General features: G+C 41.7%; 3 protein-coding genes across 5 annotated transcripts; all 3 read right to left on the bottom strand.

The window, feature by feature from the left end:
• Positions 1-787: 787 nt before the first annotated feature.
• Positions 788-4,657, bottom strand: LOC137108720 (troponin I, fast skeletal muscle-like). The gene is made up of 7 exons (XM_067493683.1): positions 4,515-4,657; positions 3,477-3,509; positions 3,248-3,284; positions 3,039-3,167; positions 1,943-2,032; positions 1,695-1,868; positions 788-1,184 (listed from the first exon to the last, which is right to left on the bottom strand). The coding sequence occupies exons 2-7, from the start codon at positions 3,482-3,484 to the stop codon at positions 1,107-1,109; spliced, it is 516 nt and encodes a 171-aa protein (XP_067349784.1). The 5' UTR covers positions 3,485-3,509; positions 4,515-4,657; the 3' UTR covers positions 788-1,106.
• A 630-nt stretch (positions 4,658-5,287) lies between these two features.
• LOC137108719 (troponin I, fast skeletal muscle-like) lies at positions 5,288-14,486 on the bottom strand. 3 transcript variants are annotated; one of them, XM_067493681.1, is made up of 8 exons: positions 12,760-14,486; positions 12,568-12,611; positions 9,781-9,813; positions 8,032-8,071; positions 7,818-7,946; positions 6,545-6,634; positions 6,073-6,246; positions 5,292-5,549 (listed from the first exon to the last, which is right to left on the bottom strand). In XM_067493681.1, the coding sequence occupies exons 3-8, from the start codon at positions 9,786-9,788 to the stop codon at positions 5,472-5,474; spliced, it is 519 nt and encodes a 172-aa protein (XP_067349782.1). In that variant the 5' UTR covers positions 9,789-9,813; positions 12,568-12,611; positions 12,760-14,486; the 3' UTR covers positions 5,292-5,471. The 3 variants fall into 3 exon arrangements, with proteins under 3 accessions (XP_067349783.1, XP_067349782.1, XP_067349781.1); XM_067493680.1 differs by lacking the exons at positions 12,568-12,611; positions 12,760-14,486 and adding an exon at positions 10,773-12,162; XM_067493682.1 differs by lacking the exons at positions 9,781-9,813; positions 12,568-12,611; positions 12,760-14,486 and adding an exon at positions 9,544-9,668 and having other exon boundaries at positions 5,288-5,549.
• A 151-nt stretch (positions 14,487-14,637) lies between these two features.
• LOC137108721 (troponin I, fast skeletal muscle-like) lies at positions 14,638-19,874 on the bottom strand. The gene is made up of 9 exons (XM_067493684.1): positions 19,774-19,874; positions 19,559-19,649; positions 18,578-18,783; positions 17,348-17,386; positions 17,155-17,191; positions 15,581-15,709; positions 15,395-15,484; positions 14,885-15,058; positions 14,638-14,794 (listed from the first exon to the last, which is right to left on the bottom strand). Exons 4-9 carry the CDS (start codon positions 17,353-17,355, stop codon positions 14,720-14,722), a joined length of 513 nt encoding a protein of 170 aa, XP_067349785.1. The 5' UTR covers positions 17,356-17,386; positions 18,578-18,783; positions 19,559-19,649; positions 19,774-19,874; the 3' UTR covers positions 14,638-14,719.
• Positions 19,875-21,248: the final 1,374 nt, after the last annotated feature.

Below are 21,248 nucleotides of genomic sequence, written 5' to 3'. Positions count from 1 at the left end.
TTTATCGGTGATGATACGTTAATTATTACATGTCCAAATAAATCATTAACAGTTGTATTTGTGCCTCATCTGGCCGCAGAAAATTCCTCAGTGCTAAAACGAAACCGTTTGGCTCCAACGATCCAACATGATGTTTGGGACTAAAAGAGCATCATCATCATCGCAGCAGCATGTTGTTTGATTGGTGCTCTTCATAAAACCGATGTTATCATTGAGGAGAAAAGTGTGAATATTTAAAAACTTCATCGGAAGTTCTCGGAAGCTCAGGAACATCGATCTGGTTTACTCATCCAGACTGGATTTGGAGTGACCCACAAAACCTGCATGACTCCTGCCAGTGCTCTTGGAAAACCACAAGAGTTTGATGCACATCACACAACTTCAAGGCAGCAAATGTTAACACGTATGTAAACTTAAATATTCTCTCTACGGTTATTGTTTAGTGTCACATCATTAAAACTAAGCAGTGAACAGAGCGATACACTAAATGTATCGTTTTGTCAAACGAAATTTATAGGAAAAAACTTTTTCAGTAGTATTTAAAAATACTTTAGTATTATAGATGTGAAATATAGACTTTTGGTTAAGTTTAGGTGAACGAAAATAAATCTACACACAGTAGAAATTGTAGCAGTTTGTTCAAGACCTGGAAAGATGATTTATTCAGGCAATAAAAAACAAATAAAGTAAATTATAATCTTTTACATGATAATTTGCACGTGTCACCTGAATATTTGATTCATGTTTTAGTAGAAAATGTGATGAAAGAGAACAATTCACACCAGTGTTTCTTCCACATTTGACTTTATTGTTTCTATTCAACATGGTTCATTTTGTGTGAAGGTTTCCATCAGCGTGTGGAATTTAAGACTTGATGTTGTGTGTTGGTGCATGAACCTGCAGAAACTCTCCCCCCTCCACACCAAACCAAAGTGCAAAGACCCCTCTATGGCCTCGACTATCCTGCAGATACCTCTCTGACATACTAACCTGTTGCTCAGCCCCTTGCGACTTTACAGAAACTAATAAAACCTCGACTGGTTCAGCCAACAGACATAAGACACGTGGAGTTCATATAAACACAGAGACATACAGCAGTGGTACATTTAGGAGGACTCGAACATCTTCTTCCTGTCGGCCTTGTCCTCAATGTTCTTACGCCAGTCGCCGACTGCTTCTTGTGGCTGCACAGGACAGGAAACAACAATTCACACAAGTTATGATTTTGGATCATGTTAATAAAAGCAAACTTCTGCCTCTGTGAAAAACTCGAATAAACAGGTTTAACCATACATCCACGTGTTTCTTTCCTTCAAGGAGTTTTTCCTCGTTCGATTCGATGGTCTTAGGATTTGGAGGATGTAGTTGTAGAGGTGCATGGCAGCTGACAGTAACCTCGATGGAATCTGGGAAAGCTGTTAACTTTTAACTAGGAACTTTCCCCGGGTATATGTGGCTTCTCAGAGCTGACTGGTTAATATGTTCTAAAGTGTGTGTACATATTGGATCTTAGTGTTGAAGACCTCCACGCTCATGGGGATTCTACAATATCTCACAATATCAACAGGTTTTGTGCAAAATCTAATAATTTCATAATCCAAACAAACAAAGCTGAAATCATTACTTATCTTTGAACTGGACGGAATTGAGACGCAACCTAACGGCTTTAAGTACACAAGTAAAAATGAACTCACCTCCTCTTTGACCTCCTTCTTGACCTGCTTCAGGTTGGACCTCAGGTCCATGTTGACTGTATGTTTGGAGCCCAGCAGAGCTTTGAGCATGCTGTCAGCCGACATACGCACTTTCTTCAGAGCGGGTTTCTTTACGCCCCTCAGATCCACGACTTTGATTTTCAGGTCTTCAATCTGTGAGAACAACATTTGCTATTTGCCGTTCTTCCAAAAGCTGTTGTGTTGTGATGCTGTTGGGGGACATTTACCTCTTTGTCGGCCTTCTGCACTTTGGACTCGATGTCGTACCTCTCCTCATCCACTTTGTCAATAGCGGCGTGGAGCTTTTTGCAAACTTCCTGTTAACACACAAACATTAACGATAACAACGCGAAACCACGGCAGCTCACTGCCGCAGGACGCACATCGATCCCACAGATCCCTGCTTAAGGCCTCCTTAGCCTCCTGACACGGTCACAAAACCTCTATCTGCACTTTCCACACAGAACCAAAGTTCAGCCTTTAGTTTCCTCTTCTCCAATTATTCAGTTTCCATGAAGCTTTATGGCATCTGTTTCTGGGATCGTCGAGTCAATTGACATGAAGATGCACCGAAGGAAAGTCATCCAATGAAATACAAGCTGCCCAGAACTAACTAAACCAGGGGTGTTGACGGGAGCTACTGTCTGTCATCCATCCATTAACCTGGACAGGTCTCCAGTCTGTCTCAGGGCCAACACAGACAGACAACACTTCAGACTTGCCCAATTTACAGACCCATTAACCCAACATGGATGTTTTTGAACTGTGGGGAAAGAGGAGGAAACCCACACAAGCACCGGGAGAACATGCAAACTCCACACAGAAAGGTCTCAGCTGCTAGTTTCAATGGAACAAGACCAGCAGCTCTGTTCTGGACACAAAAATGAAAATAAAGAGGATTTTTCTGAATTATGCTCATTTTCATTCATGAATCATGAAGTGTTGGAAACATAAAATCTCCTTTTTATCAGTGTTTCAAACTACTGCACTCTGCTCTCATCCCAGTGCTTTTTGTATTTCCTAGGACTATTTTCGTGGAATCAGGGAGCTAAACGTCCTCAGATTTCAAAGCCGGCACAGTAAACAACTGCATATTTGCATTAATTAGTTAACTGATTTCCCAGTCAATGAAACTGCAACATTTTCGTTTTCCTAAAAGTCAAAATTTGCTACTATCACTCCAGTAACTTCACCATGTTTGAGTTGCAGGAAGATGGAGACATTTAGTAACATAGTTTAGATTCATTACATTGATTAACTAAGAAAATAATGGGCACGTTAATGTTTCTGTGGGTTTTCCACGAGCATTCAGGCTCCTCTCACCATGAGGGCAGCCTGGTCTCCGCTCAGGTCTGGAGCGGGGCAGTTTTCTGCCATGTAGGCCTCCTTGGCCGATACATTGTCCTTTTTTTCCTGCTCCAGCCAGGTGAGGGCGATCTGGAGGATCAGGCTCTGCAGGACACAACAGATACACAATTCAGCATTAGCTGCATTTATTGAAGCCCTCGATATTGTTCGGGTTGCTGGTTTACCTTGAGGTGATGCCTGCGGCTGGAAGTCATCTTTTTCCTGAAGGAGGAAATGGAAACATCAACCTGATATAAATTGTACAAAATTGCAGAATCTTCACCTTGAATGAAGATGATTCAATTTTTCACACACAGACTTTTGTATAAATGTAAATAATTTGCAGTATTTCTTTTCTAAGTTTGTAACAGTATTCAGATTTAAGTGAAACAAAAATCTGATGTTCAGACTTACTCAGACATCTTGGCGTCTTTTGTTGTTCACAACCTGCGGGGAAAGAAAAAGAGGGAGGAAACATTTCAGATCAGGACGTCAGCGTGAGGTTCTCTGTGATCAGCATGTTCTGCTGCTCCGACGGATCAGAGCGATGGTTGGGAATATTTGTGTCGTAACGTGATCTGAGGACACAGCTGAAGAGCAGCGACGTCGACTGAATTAAACTGGGACAGTGAGGATCAGGTGTCTCTTCTTCGTGGTTTATGAGCTGATCAGTTTGAAGGGTTAAAGTCAAGAGTCTCAGTCAGTGAAGCTCATCAGCCTTTTAAATGACTTTAAATAGTAAAATGTGAAGTTCAAGTCGTGTGACATAAATTAATAATCAATTGAGTTTCTGTTTCCTTAATTACCTTTTAAGGAAAAAAGAGTAAAGTTTCCACCTAAAATGTTTAAATTGCAACTTCAAACACTTAATTACAAGAAATTAAAGGTAAGATACAACCAGCTGCACGTGAAACTACCTAATCCTGCATACAGACACACATAAAACCTGATCCCACTAATAATTAAAGGATAATTAAGCACTAAATTTCATTATGTTTACATTTTACAACCAGTAGCTTTAAACAAAGACTTTCACTTCATGTTTTGCAAAAAGGCTGCAAAGTTAAAGGCTTTCAGCAACTGAAATAAACGGTTTTATCATGTTACCAAATAGCAAAACCAGAATCATAACTTTTCTGAATCCACTGTTTAAGTAACATAATGACAAAGTTGTCGCAAAATTATTTACACACTTTGCCAATCACATCACCGTCTCCAGGACATTCACGCCGCATCCAAAGCACGGATTGAAGATCAAACGTTAAAGCAGCAAACACCAGCTAATGTGTTTAAATCAGGTTCAGCTCGTCAAGGCAGACGTGAGAAAATGCACAGCTTTGATCCAGTTTTACATGTTGGCATTTGGAAGCAGGGTAAATAAAATAAAAGATGCTGATCTCAGAGAGGCTCATAGAAACTGCAGGGTGAAACAATAAAATGAAGATTTCTCACCTACTGAGAGGAGGAAGAAGAGGTCAAAGCCCACTTGGTGGAAAAAAAAGGAAGATACTGCCAGAGCCACAGACAGTGAAAAATGAAATAGGGTATATATGGTGGCTTGCAACACCTCAGCAAAATGCCCAGATCCTCTTTATGGAAATGGATTCCTGGTCAGACCAATGGGCTTGCGGCTCCTGAAATATACCCAGCCCAGCCCTGCTCTGCTCTGCTAGCCGCCCACCCAGTGAGAAAACTCCAGGCTGAACTGAAGGCTTCGAGATGTGGATTCACTGCGGGGGGGGGGGGGGGGGGGGGGGGGGGGGGGCGGGGGGGGGGGGGGGTCTGGGTAAACTGAGGCAAACCTCACACTTTAACAACGGGCTTAATGTTCTCTGAACTAAAAACACAAATATACTGTATGAAACGCTTTATATTTTTAAAATGTCAAACTATGTCTGGATTGTCTGTAGTTGGAAAATAACTGATATGTTGGTAAAAACCACCGTTGGTCACATGGCAACAAGCAAATAAATTAGACTGGTCACGTATCAGCTTTTTCTAAAGATACTGGTTCTTCACTTCAAACGCTGATGCAAGCAGAAGGATCTTCTGATAAAACTGTTACTATATCATATTTCAAAGTTAATGTAAATTATAATGAACAATAAGGACAATAAAGCCAAGTAAAATCTAAATATCTCAGCTCGAAATCTTTGCATATTGTCAGTTTGATTATTGCAGGACAAATTGTGCAAACAAATTAATCCTTAATTTGAAATATTTATTTCTAATGACATGAAAACTTGCACGTTCTCAAACGTCAGAAAACATGATGACTTGGTTCATTTGTTTCACTTCAGTCTCTCTCAAGATTATGTCCAAAAAAAAAAAAAAAAAAAAAAAAAAAAACTTCCTGACACGTTCAGTCACTCAGGCCTCGGACGTAAGCGTCTCCCCTGGTTGTGGGTTTTAGGAAGTCTCAAACATCTTCTTCCTGTCGGCCTTGTCCTCGATGTTTTTACGCCAGTCACCCACCGCCTCCGTCGGCTGCAGAGAACAACAACATGGACCGAATCACTGAAAACCCGAGGATGTATGTGGGTTCCACCTTATTCCTGGAGCTGTTACTGCACAAATGATGTGCTGACTTCTTTCACAGCTACGATACTGCAGTTAGCAACACCACGTAAAGACCATCCTGAAAGACACCTTAACACATCACCACCAGGACACTAAGTCAGATTCCTTAAACGAGTTATCATGAGAGTACTGGTCTCAACCACTTGTAATGTTAGCACAAGGCACAAGTATGGACACAGTGTCCCATGCATTGCATCCGGAAAGTACTTTTACTCGCTCGGTTTGGCCGCCCAGCTCTAGGAAGAGTCCTGGTGGTTTCACACTTTTTCTGTACCCTTCCCCAGATCTGTGCCTGTTCAATCAACTAAATTTAAATCAAGTAGTAGGAACCTGTCCTGGATGATCAGTGGAAACTGGACGCACCCGAGCTCAAGTTTGAGTGTCATGGCAAAGGCAGCGCATACTTTCAGCTTCTTGGACCCTTCCTCACCTCCTCTTTGACCTCCTTCTTCACCTGCTTCAGGTTGGCCCTCAGGTCCATTGTCACCTTGTGTTTCCCTCCCAGCAGAGCCTGTAGCATGGCGTCTGCTGACATACGCACTTTTTTCAGGGCAGGTTTCTTCACCCCTGCCAGCTCAATCACCTTCAGCTTCAGATCCTCGATCTGTGAGCAGAAAAGCATCCTGAAAGTGCCAGGCCTGTGCTTCAGAGACACACTTTCCCGCTGTGTGGAGGACTGAATGACCCAGAGAACAAAGCTAAAGAGTAAACATCTAAAAAGTGATAAATCATGTTTTACTTCTTCTCATTCGACAGACACTTATACTAAAAACCCAAACTTTCTTGCAAATTTCTTTCAAATTCAATGTTCTCAGTGGCAAAAATATGAACCAAAATTACCACTAAGAGTGATTTGCATGATCATCACATCAAACCCTTCAATTCTGCATCTCATGTCTCACCTCTAGGTCGGTCTTCTGCACTTTGGACTCGGCGTCATACCTCGACTCGTCGATCTTGTCAATGGCAGCATGGAGCTTCCGGCAGATTTCCTGGAGACAAACAGTCAAGATATTTAGAGGTCAAACACGTTTCTTCTCCATACGGCGTCACGCTGTAAGTTAGTCTACGCCAGTTGAGGTTTAACAGGGTTTTAAATATATTCTGCTGATATACTTTGGTATTTTAATGTTATGGTCATGTATTGTTCTTGAGAGCTACCAACAACCTGAAGACATGTTCTTATATAAGTTTAAATACTTGGCTACTGATGCTGAATCTATTTTATTTTAAATATAAAATTCTGAATATAGTTTTTTTTCACACAGTTTTATGGCAAAGTTTCATTAAAGCTCACTGTATCTTTAGTGTTTACACCGGATGCCCTTCCTGACACAACCCTCCTGTTAGGGGTTCAGTGTCTTGCCCAGAGACACTTTGACATATAGCCTGGACCGTGGATCGAACCACTGACCCTGTGGTCCGTGGACGACTGCCTCAACCAACTGAGCTACAGCCGCCGCCAATAATGAAAAGGGAGTTCTGGGCAAAATCAACACATATTTTTGATCTTTGCTCATATCTTGTGCCTCAATTACCATCCAGACTACACAAATAATGATGAAACAAATGCAACTTTGGCCTTTGTGTATGGAGTTTGCATGTTCTCCCCGCGCTTGTGTGGACTGAATTCCAAAAATTTGGCTAAATAACATGTAAATCATTCATTTCTGCTGAGCAAATATTAGGACATGTTGCATTTCAATTTTATCGATCCACTTTCTTTCCTACTTCCTGCATGTTCTTTAATTTCCAAAGTTTTAGCCCTTTCCTAAAAAAATAGAACGGAAATCCATCTACTGCTGGAAAGAACAACAACAAAAAGTTTACACAGCCTTGTTTTACCAGATACTGTGGGATATTTTAATGTCCAGTGACGCTTATCTTATTTGGGTCGCGGGGGGGCTGGGGCCTATCCCAGCTATCATTGGGCGAGAGGCTGGGTCCACCCTGGACAGGTCTCCAGTCTGTCTCAGGGCCAACACAGAGAAACATACACAGACAGACAACCATTCACACTCGCATTCCTACGTACGGGCTAATTCAAGTCACCAATGAACCCAACATGAATGTGTTTGGACTGTGGGAGGAACTAGGGAGCACTGACAAGCACTGGGAAAACAGCCGAACTCACTTTTCCACTTTTGTTATCAAATCTCAGGAATAACAACTCACCATGAGGGCGGCCTGGTTTCCGCTGAGGTCGGGTGGGGGGCAGTTCTCAGCTATGTAGGCCTCCTTCATCCCGGCAATGTCCTCCTTCTCCTGCTCGATCCAGCTGGCTGCGATCTGCAGCATCAGACTCTGCAGGGACATGAAAATGCAAAATATGGACAATTCCACTGATAATCTACTGCAACCAGTGAGAAAAACCAGGTCTTATTCTAACCTTCAGTTGATGTCTGCGGCTAGATGTCATTTTCTTTACTCTGTGGGCCAAGAAATAAGAAAGTCCACATTAAGACTGATCATCTTCATACATTTCTTTAGCACTTTATGGTAACAATGATAACAGCTTGTCCCCTCAGGCGTCGCCACAGCGAACGTGTCCCGCACATTGATTTGGCATGAGTTTTAAGCCGGATGCCCTTCCTGCCGCAACCCGTCACATTTTTACCGGCACCAAGGTCGGCCTAGGTGGCTGGGTGGGGCCCCACCTGGTGGGGTGGGACTCAAACCCATGGCCTTGTGCATCCCAACCAAATGCTCTACCACTGATCCAGTATCTGACAGTATCTGGGTTCTAATAGTTCATGCAGGTGCATAAATAAGAAATAACGAACGCTGCACATCATAACTGAAGTCGCAGCTTATATAAAATGTGCTGCTGGCATTAAATTCAAAATGAGCAAATAAAAAAATACACTCAAATTTCTTAGTCTCATCATTTCATATGATGCCAATTTAAATAGACCCAAATGGACACAAACCACTGCATCCTCTCAATTTACATATTTTACTCAGTTTGAAATGGGGTTTGTAGTATTAATAATTAATAATAATTAATTTAAGAGAACAGTAACAGATATTGAGAAAAGAGAAAATGACTGGAGAATTTGAATACGAAGCTTTGTCTTTGTCTGTGGTTATTTAACTGGACCCGTGGCTTCCTGCAAATACTACTAATATCTACTGATACAGCAGTAAACAAAGGTCCAGTTTTCAGGTCCACTTCATTTCTAAACAGATCAGTTGTGGGGCCAGAGGATTAAGATTATCCCTGCAAAGAATGGATCTTTACCCCCCCCCCCCTATTTCTAACTAGCTGCCGTTACAAAAGGTAAATACGTTATGAATTTGACATTTCTGACAATGAACAAATGTTTTGTAAACACACTATTAGTCCAATAATATCCGGTTTATTATTTCCAAAAAGGTTCTTATATTTAAGTTTAAATCATTTCCTAAATGTGCCCCAGTCCCACCAAAAAAAGATTTCTGCTGTAGATCTGCTCCAGCAACAGAGGGTTTTTTTTTTAGATCAGCTGAAAATACAGAAATGTGACGTGTGTTTCTAGGCATTTCCAAAAATGTGAGTTTAAAAATCAATAATTCAAACATATTTGTGTATGTTTAAGGGGCCTGGTGGCTCAGTGTTGCAGGAGGCAGCGGGTTCAAAGCCCACCTCACCAGGTGTGGGCCCCACCCAGCCACCAAGGGCCACCTCGGTGCAGGTGCCAGTCCTGAGCCCGGACAAAAATGGGCAGGTTGCGACAGGAAGGGCACCCGGCATAAAAACACAGGTCCAACCAACATGTGGTGACCTCTGAGGGGACAAACTGAAAGCCTTTAATCTCTGTTTAGGTTTAATGAATCAAATCACACGGTTTCAGTTTCTCCAGTAATTAATACACTCATTAAAATTGTGGTTTGAATGAAATAAGAATTTATAACGAATTACCTAAGCTGAGAGAAGAATCTTAAATCTAAGATAGTGGCTACGTGGCTACTGAACTACCGGGACGATATTAACGTCTGTCTTCCTTCCTCATTAATCAGTCGGCCTTGAACTATCTCCAGTTCAGTTGTTGTGACACACTGTAACTGTTTCTAGGATGTAAAGTAAAATGCACTGTGAGGTTTTGATATGATCCAATTAAAGTCTGTGACAAAAGCCAAAAGACGACGGCGTACTCACTCAGGCATCGTGGCTGTTTGGGATCTTCACACCCTGTTCGGAGACAGAACACACTCATCAGCAGACAGGCTGGATAAAGCAGCCTGACTCTGTCCACAGCACAATTGGACACGTCTTGTTGTTCCTAAGCTATTGATCAGCAGGGAACCAGATACATGTCACTATAGTGGAAAAACCTTCTGGCAGCACAAACTGTCTAATTTTGGATGGACGGGTATAGATGCCGGAACCCTCAGATGCTAGACTCCCCCCCCCACCACCGAAGACATTCTGGCAGGAATTTCGCATCTTATAGCGAGCAAAAGGTCTGAGCAGGAAATGTCACCAGGAGAGGAGCCAAATGTGGCGTCAAGCATGCACCCAAAGCCATTAACACCAACCTCCACATCCTGCAGGCATGCAAGCCACCAGCTGACACCGAGGGCCATCCCGAAAGTGTTTCGGTTCAGAATGTGGAGAATCACACGCGATAAAACTCTCACTAAATATGGATGCTTAGGGTTACAAAAAAGGTCTTGAGGGAAACTGGTTGCCCAACAGAACACAAACTCAAAAGAGTTTGGTATTTTAAAGCAGCATTAGAAATCTTAACATAGATTTCCACTGTTTCCTCCTGCTGTGGCAAAATATAACTGTGAGGTAGTTTATAAGTACATTTCCAGAAGCATTTTAATGAAGAAAGTCCTTTGTAACAAAAGGAGCCATACAATCTGTGGATAAGCTTGAATGTGCAGGTGAGTCCTTCCTACCTCCAATCAAGAATTCAATTAAACAAACATGAGTTAAGGAGGTTTGGGATTTAAATCAAAAAGCAACAAATTGACAAACAGCTTCACAGTGACATTGACTTAAACGTCCATGCAACTAAATGTCCTACTGGGTCCTCGCTCTGATTCTACCTCCAAACCTCAGAGGTCAGAATAAAGCAAACTCCAACCTGCTGACCAGGCCTCAGTGTATTGTTTCCTGCAGAGGGAATGAAGCTGACTCACCTGTTGAACGTGGAGAGGAGAAGAAAGAAGGGGGGAGCACACTGCCTGGTCCCAAACGCTAACATTAAATAGAGCGGGCAGGGGGTGTGAGCCCTCTTTATGGAGGCAGAGCATCTTCAGACCAATGGCCCAGCAGGGATCAGAAATAACACCACAATCCCCCGAGGAACCTTCTAAATGCCGCACGAAGTCGCCTTTCTGGGCAGGACACTGTTCAGACCTTAAAGAGTTCCCTCCCACAGACACAAGTGAAGGGGCAAAGCTATTGTTACACTGTGAGTGTGTGTGTGGCGGGGGGGGGGGTCCAACAGTGAATGCTGACAAATTCAATTTCCCTGCAACAGCCACACAGGTCAGAGGTGGTTGAATGTGACGCAGTAGTTGAACCCAAAAGGTTAAATTTGACGGAAATAACGTCAGTGACTGCGTCAACAGCTTCACCGCATTCAACACGATCGTGGTTCATAATGATGCTGAGCTCTGAGATCAGCGTGTACAGTACGTCTCACCTCACGTCGCCTCGCGTTTCCCTGCAAATTCACATTTTTGGTTTTCATCCATCCCACAACAAAATGCCGCAGACAACAGCAGCAACATTTGTTCAAATGCTCGAAACCGCTCAAGCATCTGACAGAAACCATTCCAGCACGAAGTCGTGAAGAAATCAACAATCACTCTCAGATTTGAGGCCAACATGAACGAGATATCGTTAAAAGTGCTCAGAAACAAGGGAGATGGACATTTTGACCAATGGGGACGTCCAGTTAGTGTATAACAAACACCTCCACCACGGCCTATACTCGACCTTTTGTCAGCTTTTCTGACAAAACTGAATATGCAACCCAAGTCCTCGTGCACAAACTACCACCGTGGGGCGAATAGTAGCACAATCAAACCGCTCCGGACAAAAAGGACACGTCACACCACTGTTCAGATGACGGCGGCCACACATTTGTTTGCAGAGTGGTCGGCTCCACAGCACCTACTGTCCCCTGTCCCGGGCAAAGGTCTTCTGATGGGGGCTGCGACATCAGTAAGAAACCTGCCAAACTCTGCATACTCCATACGTCACATATTCCAAAAACTGCTGAAGCCAGAATTCTGCACCAAAACCTCCTTTTGTTCCATATGTGTCTCTCTCAGCTGAAACATTTCCTCCCGTGACACTTTGCTTTTGTGTCCAATGTTATTTAGCCCTGCTCTAAAACCTGGTTAACTAACTACAGCAAAATACAGGTTTGAAGTTGTTCAAACACACAAGCAGCATTTTTATCGGCCTCATTTTTTCGTCTTTGTCACTTTGACCTCAGGTTCACCATCGATCTTTTCACTGACCTGCTGCAGCTTTTTGCAAACTTCCTGTTGATGTGAAAACATACAAAATCCCTTCTTCACAACCTCAGTTCCTTGTCTGTCGGTGACTCACAGTGAGTTTATCCATTGTGTTACAGGATTTGGATCATCTGCAATCAGGTTGTTGAGTATTGTGTCCCTAAAAATACTTATTTGGATTTGTACTGTAAATCATTAATAAACCGTTTATAACACACTGTAATTGTCCTCATATGAAGACCCCCTTTTTGGGGTTTCCTGCACCACATACTTAATTCTTCTCAACGTAGACCTGCTGTCCTGGTTTGCAGACGGCTTGTAAAAGCAAGATGGTGTCAATCTCAGCCAAGATGTGGACAAGGTACAACACCTCATTGAATTGTACGGTGGAAACTTGTTAATTTACGCTTAGTACTGTCTGGACCCCTGTAATTCTGGGAATAATGGACTTTCAAAGACCTACCTGGACTTGTCGCTGGTTTGACGTCACAGCTGCTTCAGTTGAATCTGGATACAGACAAAAAGAAAAACTCAAAAAAACAGAACAAGAAATTTGCATTTAATACAAACAGCTTCATGTTTCTCAGGTAAACCATCAGTTATTGAAACGATAATGAGAACAATATACTGATATACACAAAATAATGTGACTCACCTTATGATCATCTCTGGCCAAATAGATATTGATACCGAACCAGATGTGACTCATTCTGCCCAGTTACTAACAAGCTCTTTGTGGCAAACTTGCTGCTGGTCAGAAATCATCTCAATACAGAATTTTCTTATTTTAAAAAAAGGGCAAAAAACAAAGTAAAACAGAAACCGCTGGAGAATCGATGTACTGCTCAGGATTTCGTGCCACTGTAGTTTCCGCATTGGCAGAGTTTCATTTATTTTGGGAACATTCTCTTTGAATTATAATAACTACGACTTTTTTTTTTTTTTTTGTCCAAAACTGTCAAAATCTGGTCTAAGATGTTTGCAGAGAACTGCAGATCACATTGAACATTACGGCTGTTCGTGTGGGACACGCAGTCCTCTGCTGACACCGTGTGGTCATTGAGAATTTTCTGTTTTCCATATTCCTGAAACAAGAAGACATCATGGCACAGACCCTCCATACACTCCCTGCCCTCTTTGTTAGATTTTAGTATGAAACGGTCAGAAAGGGGGTGATTCTCTTTGGGTTTTTGTTGAGGTGAAAGTGGGCCAAAACATTAGAACCAGCTTAATAAAAGGGCCAGTCAGTATATATTCAACTACTCCTGTTACTTCTGAGTAAATGTGCAGGAAAGTCTGAGTATTTTAAAGTGAATCTCTGTGTTAAATGAAAAGATTTGGCTCTTTACGCTGCATTCAAATCTCAGTTCATATAATATAAATATTTAAATATTTCACCTGTCGTGGAATGTACTACAGGTGGCCTACAAAATAACGAGTGATTGAATTTGGAGGCTTGAGTAGGACTTTGCAAAATTGTTGAAAGCTTGCAAATTATAGTTTAAACTAAACACTTTAGGGCAAAACAGTGTTATTCAAAATGTTGTAACCAGCCAACATTCACTTTTTACAGCTCCCTGAACTCAAATACAGATAATTCTGTTTCTCCCAGAAATTACATTTATAAAGAATATACGCTGAATTACACTGTGGCATTCAAGTTGATTCCCTTTTGGATTATGTTCCAAAGCAAATCTCTCTTTTTTTGGGATAAATCTGTACATAAATAACAGACTTTATAGGAGAAGGGAGTTTGCACATTAGCTGAGGTTCGTCATAAGTTGTAGTTTCACTTAAATGTTAATAATTCACGTAAATCATTTTCTTAAATTTCCACAATTGATTTCCCTAACTTTAACCGAGAGTTGTGACAGGATATGCACATTTATTAATTAACCTTCTCTTAGTTATTTTAGTACATTTCCTTTAAAACATAATTCTTGATGCACATTTGTTGAATATAAATGTAATTTCTAGGGCCGACAGGGGAGGAAACATGGATATTGTGTCTCATCTGTCACTGACATGCACAGCACTACAAAGAGCACAACACAACCTCCTTAAAGCTTGAACCTACCCTCAAACCACAAGTCTAAACTTTCAGCTTTGTTTTTGGTTATTAAATTTACAGTAGAGTTTAAGTGAAAAACCTCTATGGCTAAAAGAAACCAGTAAGTCAGTAAATCCAGCCACTTAAGTGTCTCAAGCTACAGAAAATCTCAGTCAACATTAAAACAGACTGTGTTTGAGGGCAGGTTTCGCTGAATATAAGATATACAACTGCTTCACATTACAATTTCTTTTAATTCATTGGAAGGTGCGTCAAGCATTTTCTCTGCAGTGTTGTGCGTCGCCAGACAGAATACGTCATGACAGCAGACGTAGGAAAGAAAAAACATTTATTACAAAATCACTAAGAGCAGGAAGTTGTTAAAAGTGAACATTGGCACAAAGGGAAACAGAAAGTGGCATCACAAAATAAAAGTTCCATCTAAACCACTCGCTATACAAATGTACAATAACAGAGGAAGCGGAAAGTTACAGATTTAATGAAAGAAAAGTTGTTGCAATTTGATGAAAAATGCCATAAAAAGTGCTAACAGCCGAGAGCGGAGTTAGGCGGCCTCGAACATCTTCTTTCTGTCAGCCTTGTCCTCAATGTTCTTACGCCAGTCGCCGATAGACTCCGGCTGCAGCACACAAACAGTTCCCAGTCAACAGGCGTCAAAGCTTTTCACGCTATTCAAACTCTTATTATCTGCCCTCCTGTGAAGACTCACCTCCTCTTTGACCTCCTTCTTCACCTGCTTCAAGTTGGCCCTCAGGTCCATGTTGACTGTATGTTTGGTGCCCAGCAGAGCCTTCAGCATGGCGTCGGCGGACATGCGCACTCTCTTCAAAGCGGGCTTCTTGACTCCAGCCAGCTCGATCACTTTCATCTTCAGGTCATCGATCTGAGAGCGACCAAGCAGTTTGAAGGTGAAATCAAAGAGCAGAGCAGTGCTTCAGCTTAAAGCTGCTGTGTGACGCTTTGATATAATAAGCAACACACGCGTTTCTATTTACCGCTGGTTCTTTTCTAACTGATGCAAAATAAAGCTCGGCCTAAAACCCGTGTGCCGTAACCAGACCACACTGAAACAAACAATCCAGCATGTTCCCGTTCACATGATACCAGATAATTCCCATTGTAATACGCCAAATAGTCTAGAAAGTTCCGTGGCACCGCAAAGTCGTGCTGGTTTGACATAATTCTAGTCATTTGGAGAACAGCCCAGCAGCTGATGTACCTCTTTGTCAGACTTGCCCACTTTGTTCTCCAGGTCGTACCTCTCCTCATCCACTTTGTCGATGAGAGCGTGCAGCTTTTTGCAGGTTTCCTAAACAAGCACAGGATTTTTTACATTTACTTGTAAAAAGGGAATCATCCACGATGGGGGTTTTACTTTAGATGGATATCAAACGTTGTGTCTCACCATGAGGGCGGCCTGGTCTCCGCTCAGGTTAGGTGCAGGACACTGTTCAGCCATGTAGGTCTGCTTGGCAACAACAAGGTCCTTTTTCTCCTGTTCAATCATGGTTGCCGCGATCTGCAGCATCACACTCTGCAGGCCAGAAGAAATGTGGATGAAAGGAAGAACACAACTCAAAAAAGTCATGTTTACTGTTTAGTTCACCAGGTTTCAGAATTTCAAGGTCTCTACATGTGAACTGGGGCTTTCACAACTATTCCCAATAATTCATGCAAAGAGATGGTGAAAAGAGGTTTTTGATGTAAAATCACATTCTTTAAAATCTTGTTTCTCTCTGCAGGGTGGGACAAAAGTACCCAGAGATTCTGTTTGGACATTAATGAACAGTGTTTTTCATTCGTGCATCATGGGCCACGAACACAGACACTGCTATTAACAGTTAGCTCCGAAATGAATGAATAGTTGATGGACTGAGGCAGCAAAGGCTACAGGTCAAATGTATTTTTTATTTATCAGCAAATTGTTCCATAGTTAAAGGTAATTCAAAGTTAAAAGCTGACAATCGGATACAATCCAATCCAGCAGATCATCTGAATCCTGCTTTTATTATATTATAATTTCTGAGTTTTTAGGTTGAAACTGTCAAAAAGGTGATAATTCTACTTTCTGTTTATTACTGGGGTTGAAATGGGTAGTGGAGTCGTACTGCAGTGCATTATACAAAGAGTGGTTCTAATGTTTTGGGCCAAAACAGTCAATTGTACAGGTGGTCGTAATGTTTAAGTGTATAAAAGCAGAACTGAACTGAGGCAGAACACAACTAAAGAATCCTGACAGGAGCTAAAGACTTGAGTTTCAAGCAGCAGCAGCAGCAATTAACATGAGCCAACTGTGAAACTCAGCGTGTGTTTGACAGATTTGAGCCACAGGTGGCGCTGCAGAGCTTTAAACTGTGACAGCTGCCGTGGAGATTTGTCCAGCGCCAGGTCAAATACACAGCTACACATAGACCACAGCAAAGACACATGACTGTGTGTTCGACTGCCACACTTTCAAAAAGAACCTAAAAAAACGCATTGATTTTACAGGTCACTGATTTAAATATTCTCAGGAAGTACGATGGTTTATGTGACTGACAGGAAACCTGACAGGAAAAAGGAAATAAATGGATTTTGTCTGGTTAAAGATGAGGCAGCAAACACTGTAAACCTTTGGTCCAGTGTCACTTGTTGCTGTTTTTGTGTCCTTGTGATTGTATTGAGTCTCTGCATTAATGTGAGTCGCTGTATGAATTGCGTTGCTCTAATGGCTGTTTTCGTCCCTTTCCAGCTGTTTCGTCTCCATTCTGTCTCCTTAGCATCACTTTGTGTCTCTTTGGGTGCTTTGTGTCTCATCGTAGGTATTATTTGTCCCTGTAGGGTCATTCAGGTGGTTTTTGGTTGGGGAACTTGTTTTCTATTCTTTCTTTATGATGATATGATAAAATAGGACTGATTGCTGATCAGAAAGCTCTTTAAAAAAATCTAATATTGAGTATATGAACTAATAATGGCTGTACAGACAGACAACAAACCAACCTTCAGATGATGCCTGCGGCTCGAAGACATTTTTTTTCTGTGAAGAACAACACAAACAAGGACTGTCAGGAAACAGCTGAACATTTGTAACTGGTACTGTATAAAGATTTGACCATATAAAATGACACTACACCTCTTTTTTTATAGTAGTAAAATAAAAATGATGCATCAATAATGGAGAAGCGATACTTACTCGGACATGTTGGCGGTTTCTTTCTTTTTCTTTCACAACCTGAGAAAAAAAAAGAGAAAAACTTTACATTAAGAATCATCTGCTTAAATATCAGAGAGCCTCCTCCGTGTGAAACGTGATCTTCTACTCAGATGGTTGATGAGCGGCTGAGTGGTGACAGAGCTAAGTTTGGAGTCTGGTTCAAGTGCGGCAGCTGACGCTTTCGATAATCTCCTTTACAGATGCCCTAAACTGAATATCCACGCAGGACTTAACACTTCAACGTCTTCGCGGCGGAAGAATCCCTGCAGCAGAATGTGCTGAGGCAGCGTTTCAGCTGCCAGTAACAGGCCTCAGGACGCAAACCCTCATACTGCAAAAACAAATCAGTGCAAACAAGTCACCCAGGCTCAGAATCAGGTTTCAAGTTAGTTTAACTAAAAATATTTCCAAGCTTTTATCTCTGCGTCATGCTTAAAGAGTCAACAAATGCACCTTTGTTCAACATGATGTCAAACAAAATCTGAAATCAACTAAAGTTCAAATTGATTTATGATTTAAAATGTCATTTACCAGATCGAAGATCTAGAAAAGTCCAGAAAAGACCTGTAAACAAATGTCATAACTCTTCAAATCAAATCAAATCAAATCCACCATTTGAAATGACCCTACACTGTAAAAGATTTTTGCCTTTGACTTTTAACTTTCCAGCCAAACCTCCAGAAATTGATTGGCCTGAATTGCTACAAACTTCCTAAAATAAGAAGAGTAACTCCAGTTTTTGAAGTCACGATCAATGTTGTTGCACAACACTGCTCAAAAAGCCAAACTAAAACAATCCCCGCCAGATACAAACTGATCCAGCTGTAGAACACGAAACCTCATCACACTGGAATATTGTAAGAAACTTTAGTTAAATGAAAAACCCAACCTTCTAAAATCCTTAAGGTGTACGCTTCAAAAACAACACTTTCACATGTATAAGTACGTTTTCTGTTAATGCCAAAACCAAATAAATCAGTATCATGCCACAGTACCTCAGCACATTAAAATCCACACAATCCTCATCCTGCAGTAATCAGTCCTCTACTTCAGCCTGGATCCTGTTTCCTATGCTCGTTAACAGACTTCATCACCTTAGCACTTAACCAACAGGTCTCCCCAAACAGAATGTAACACACTCCAAGCAGCATTGATTTCCCATGCACAGAGGCAGAATGGGGAGCAGGAAGAAAGGGAAACAGGTCTCACCTCGACGAGACAGAAAAACAAGGAGAAGGGCAGCAGTGGACAGCTGGAGTGGGAAGAAATCATCCCCGGGTTGTATTTATACGAGGGCTCGGATATCGATATGGATCTCCTCTTTATGGAAATGCAGGAACCTCAGACCAATCGCCCCACAAGCTCCTGAAATATCATCATCCTCTGCCAAATTCCCCCTGTTGTCGAGGAGGAGCCTGAAAACATTTTAGGAGTCTGCTTGGTGCTGTTGGGACACTATAAATGGGAGGAAAAGGATGACGGTGCCTCACATTTGCTATAAAACCATCAGAGTTCTAACAGTCAACCGGAAGAAGACAGAGCTGGTAAATGTAGTGGAACAGCAGAGTAATTCCTGCGTTTGGTGGATGTTCTTGTAGTTCCTGGCAAATCCTGGCACTCAGGTGCCAACACATTAACCACAAAAAAACTGATGCTCCTCCAGGAATCAAAGTACACTCATTGTGTTTACACCACAAAAATCTAGGTTTGAATCAAAACCAATTTTTGTCAGACCTGAACTGCAGCGTGATCATTTGATGTTCCAGGAACATGTGGAGTTAACAAAAGTCAGCCTCCAAGTGTGAAATATTCTACATCGAATACGCAAACATCTCATCACGAATTACAGCCATTCACTCTGTCAGGAAGCACAGATACAGTTGGCACAAACATCTCCCTGCCGTCACCTCCACTTAGATTTCAGCTGTGGATTTTCCCAGAAGAAACCAGCAGCAGAGCGTCACACCTCATCCAACCTTGTGCCCAACACCTCTGAACACAGGACAAGGCTAATTTTCATAGACACATATTTTTATATAACATATATATCAGAGGAAAGTTTAAAGGCATTAATGTAAATTTACACCCAAAACTAAAGCCATAGAAACCAAGTTGAAAATAACTGAAGTGTAACATATGAGCAAAGTCCAGCAGACAACATAACAGGAACAGCTTTTCATTTACTCTTACCTGAATGTGAAAAATGGACCAAGCAGAAGAGAAGATGAGTACGCAGCCCATTTTCAACAAGAAGTTCTGAGAAGTTTTGTGATCATCAACTCTAAAAGCCAGAAGTCAGAAGCTCAGAAATTGAACCTTTCTGATCTACAACATTTCCAAAAATGTATCCAAATATTCTTGCATTGCCATGCAGCAAAAAAAACAAAAAACAACCAAAAACCCACCTTTGTTTTTCAGAAATAACAAAAACCAGAGGTTTTGAACTTGCAGGACACGTCCAGTGTCCTGCAAGTTCAAAAACAAGACTCAAAAGAGAGAAAGCACCAGTGAAACTTTGATATGACTTTATTATTCTAAATAAAGTGCTGAACAAGCTCCAATTTCTGCCGTCTATTAATACCACATAATCACTGGATGACCTGGTTAGCATTTCAACTTAGACTGCTGATCCAAGCTCCTTTCAGACGTCCAGACCTTTCTCTGGCTGAGGAGGGGCCTCTCAAATTAACACTTGCTATAAAAAATATGAGGTCACAATTTCAGGTAGCCAGTGGAGGCATATTTTCCATGTGAACAATGTGACATTATGACCACTGTGTCAGGTTTTGTATTACGAGTGGACCCAAGAGCGAGAACATAAACTTTATTAACAGATAACCAAAACTCACTCCCTTAAGGAGGATAAAACTGGCACGATTACAGAGGACTTAGGTACATGTCAAGAAGAAAATCTAATGCAGACATAGTCACACAGACTAAGGGTCTAAACAAGGGCAGAACTGACAAAGTCAAGGATCTGAATAGGGAATTGATGTGAACAATGTGAAGGATGAACCTAAGACTATGGATATAAGGATTAATACATAAACCAGGGCTAGAGAAAACTAAGGAATAGAATATTTATAGAAACTCAGCAACTGGGCAATAAACATGAATCTCAGCTATGGAACAACAGAGCGGGAGGCAGGAACTGGAACAGAAACACAGCCTAGAACCAGGAGCAGGTTTAGGCCTGTCGGCCAAACCAGAGGCGGGTTCAGGGACAAAAGCCTGAACAGGCCACTCATTGGCCGATTCGGAAGCACGTTAGGGTTCCTGGACAGGAGGGAGTTGTGCCCGTCCCACCTGCCCCCTGAAAGCGCTCAAGTCTTATCAAGTTTCAGGTGTGCAATGGGAAAGAGGTTCATGATAAGGAGGTTAAGGTTGAGGGGAGCTGGTGGGACAGGTTCTAAATAGGGAGGGGAAGAGGTGAAAATCAAGTGTGTGATCACTATAGAACAGGAAAGAGTGGCTACAAAATAAAAGTCTGGGGCAGGAAGTGAAGCTAGTGAAACATGACAAATAAAGTTCAAGGACAGATCACGACACACTAAGACTGACTTATAAAAGTATAAACTGCCTAATTTTAATCTGAGAGAGAATTTAGCGGAACCTTTTTTTCACCTAAACAAATCTCACCGCAACTAGGAAACTACAAAGGTGGTTTAACACTGAGCTAGTGTCAAATATTGCGTTTACAGAGGTGGTGAAAATTATAACATATTAATAAATATGGCTGTTCCACAAAGGATTCGGGATTTTTCATTTCTGCCACATTTAGGCTTTAGTCCACCACCTTTCTCCATCGATCATCCATCATCCATCTCCATCCAACACAGACAGACGAGCATTCACACACATTCACACCTACAGGCAATTT

The sequence above is a fragment of the Channa argus genome, chromosome 23 (genome assembly GCF_033026475.1).
Source record: "Channa argus isolate prfri chromosome 23, Channa argus male v1.0, whole genome shotgun sequence".
NCBI lineage: Eukaryota > Metazoa > Chordata > Actinopteri > Anabantiformes > Channidae > Channa > Channa argus.
Note: the sequence above shows the minus strand (reverse complement) of the source record. Positions and strands in the feature narration are given on the sequence as shown.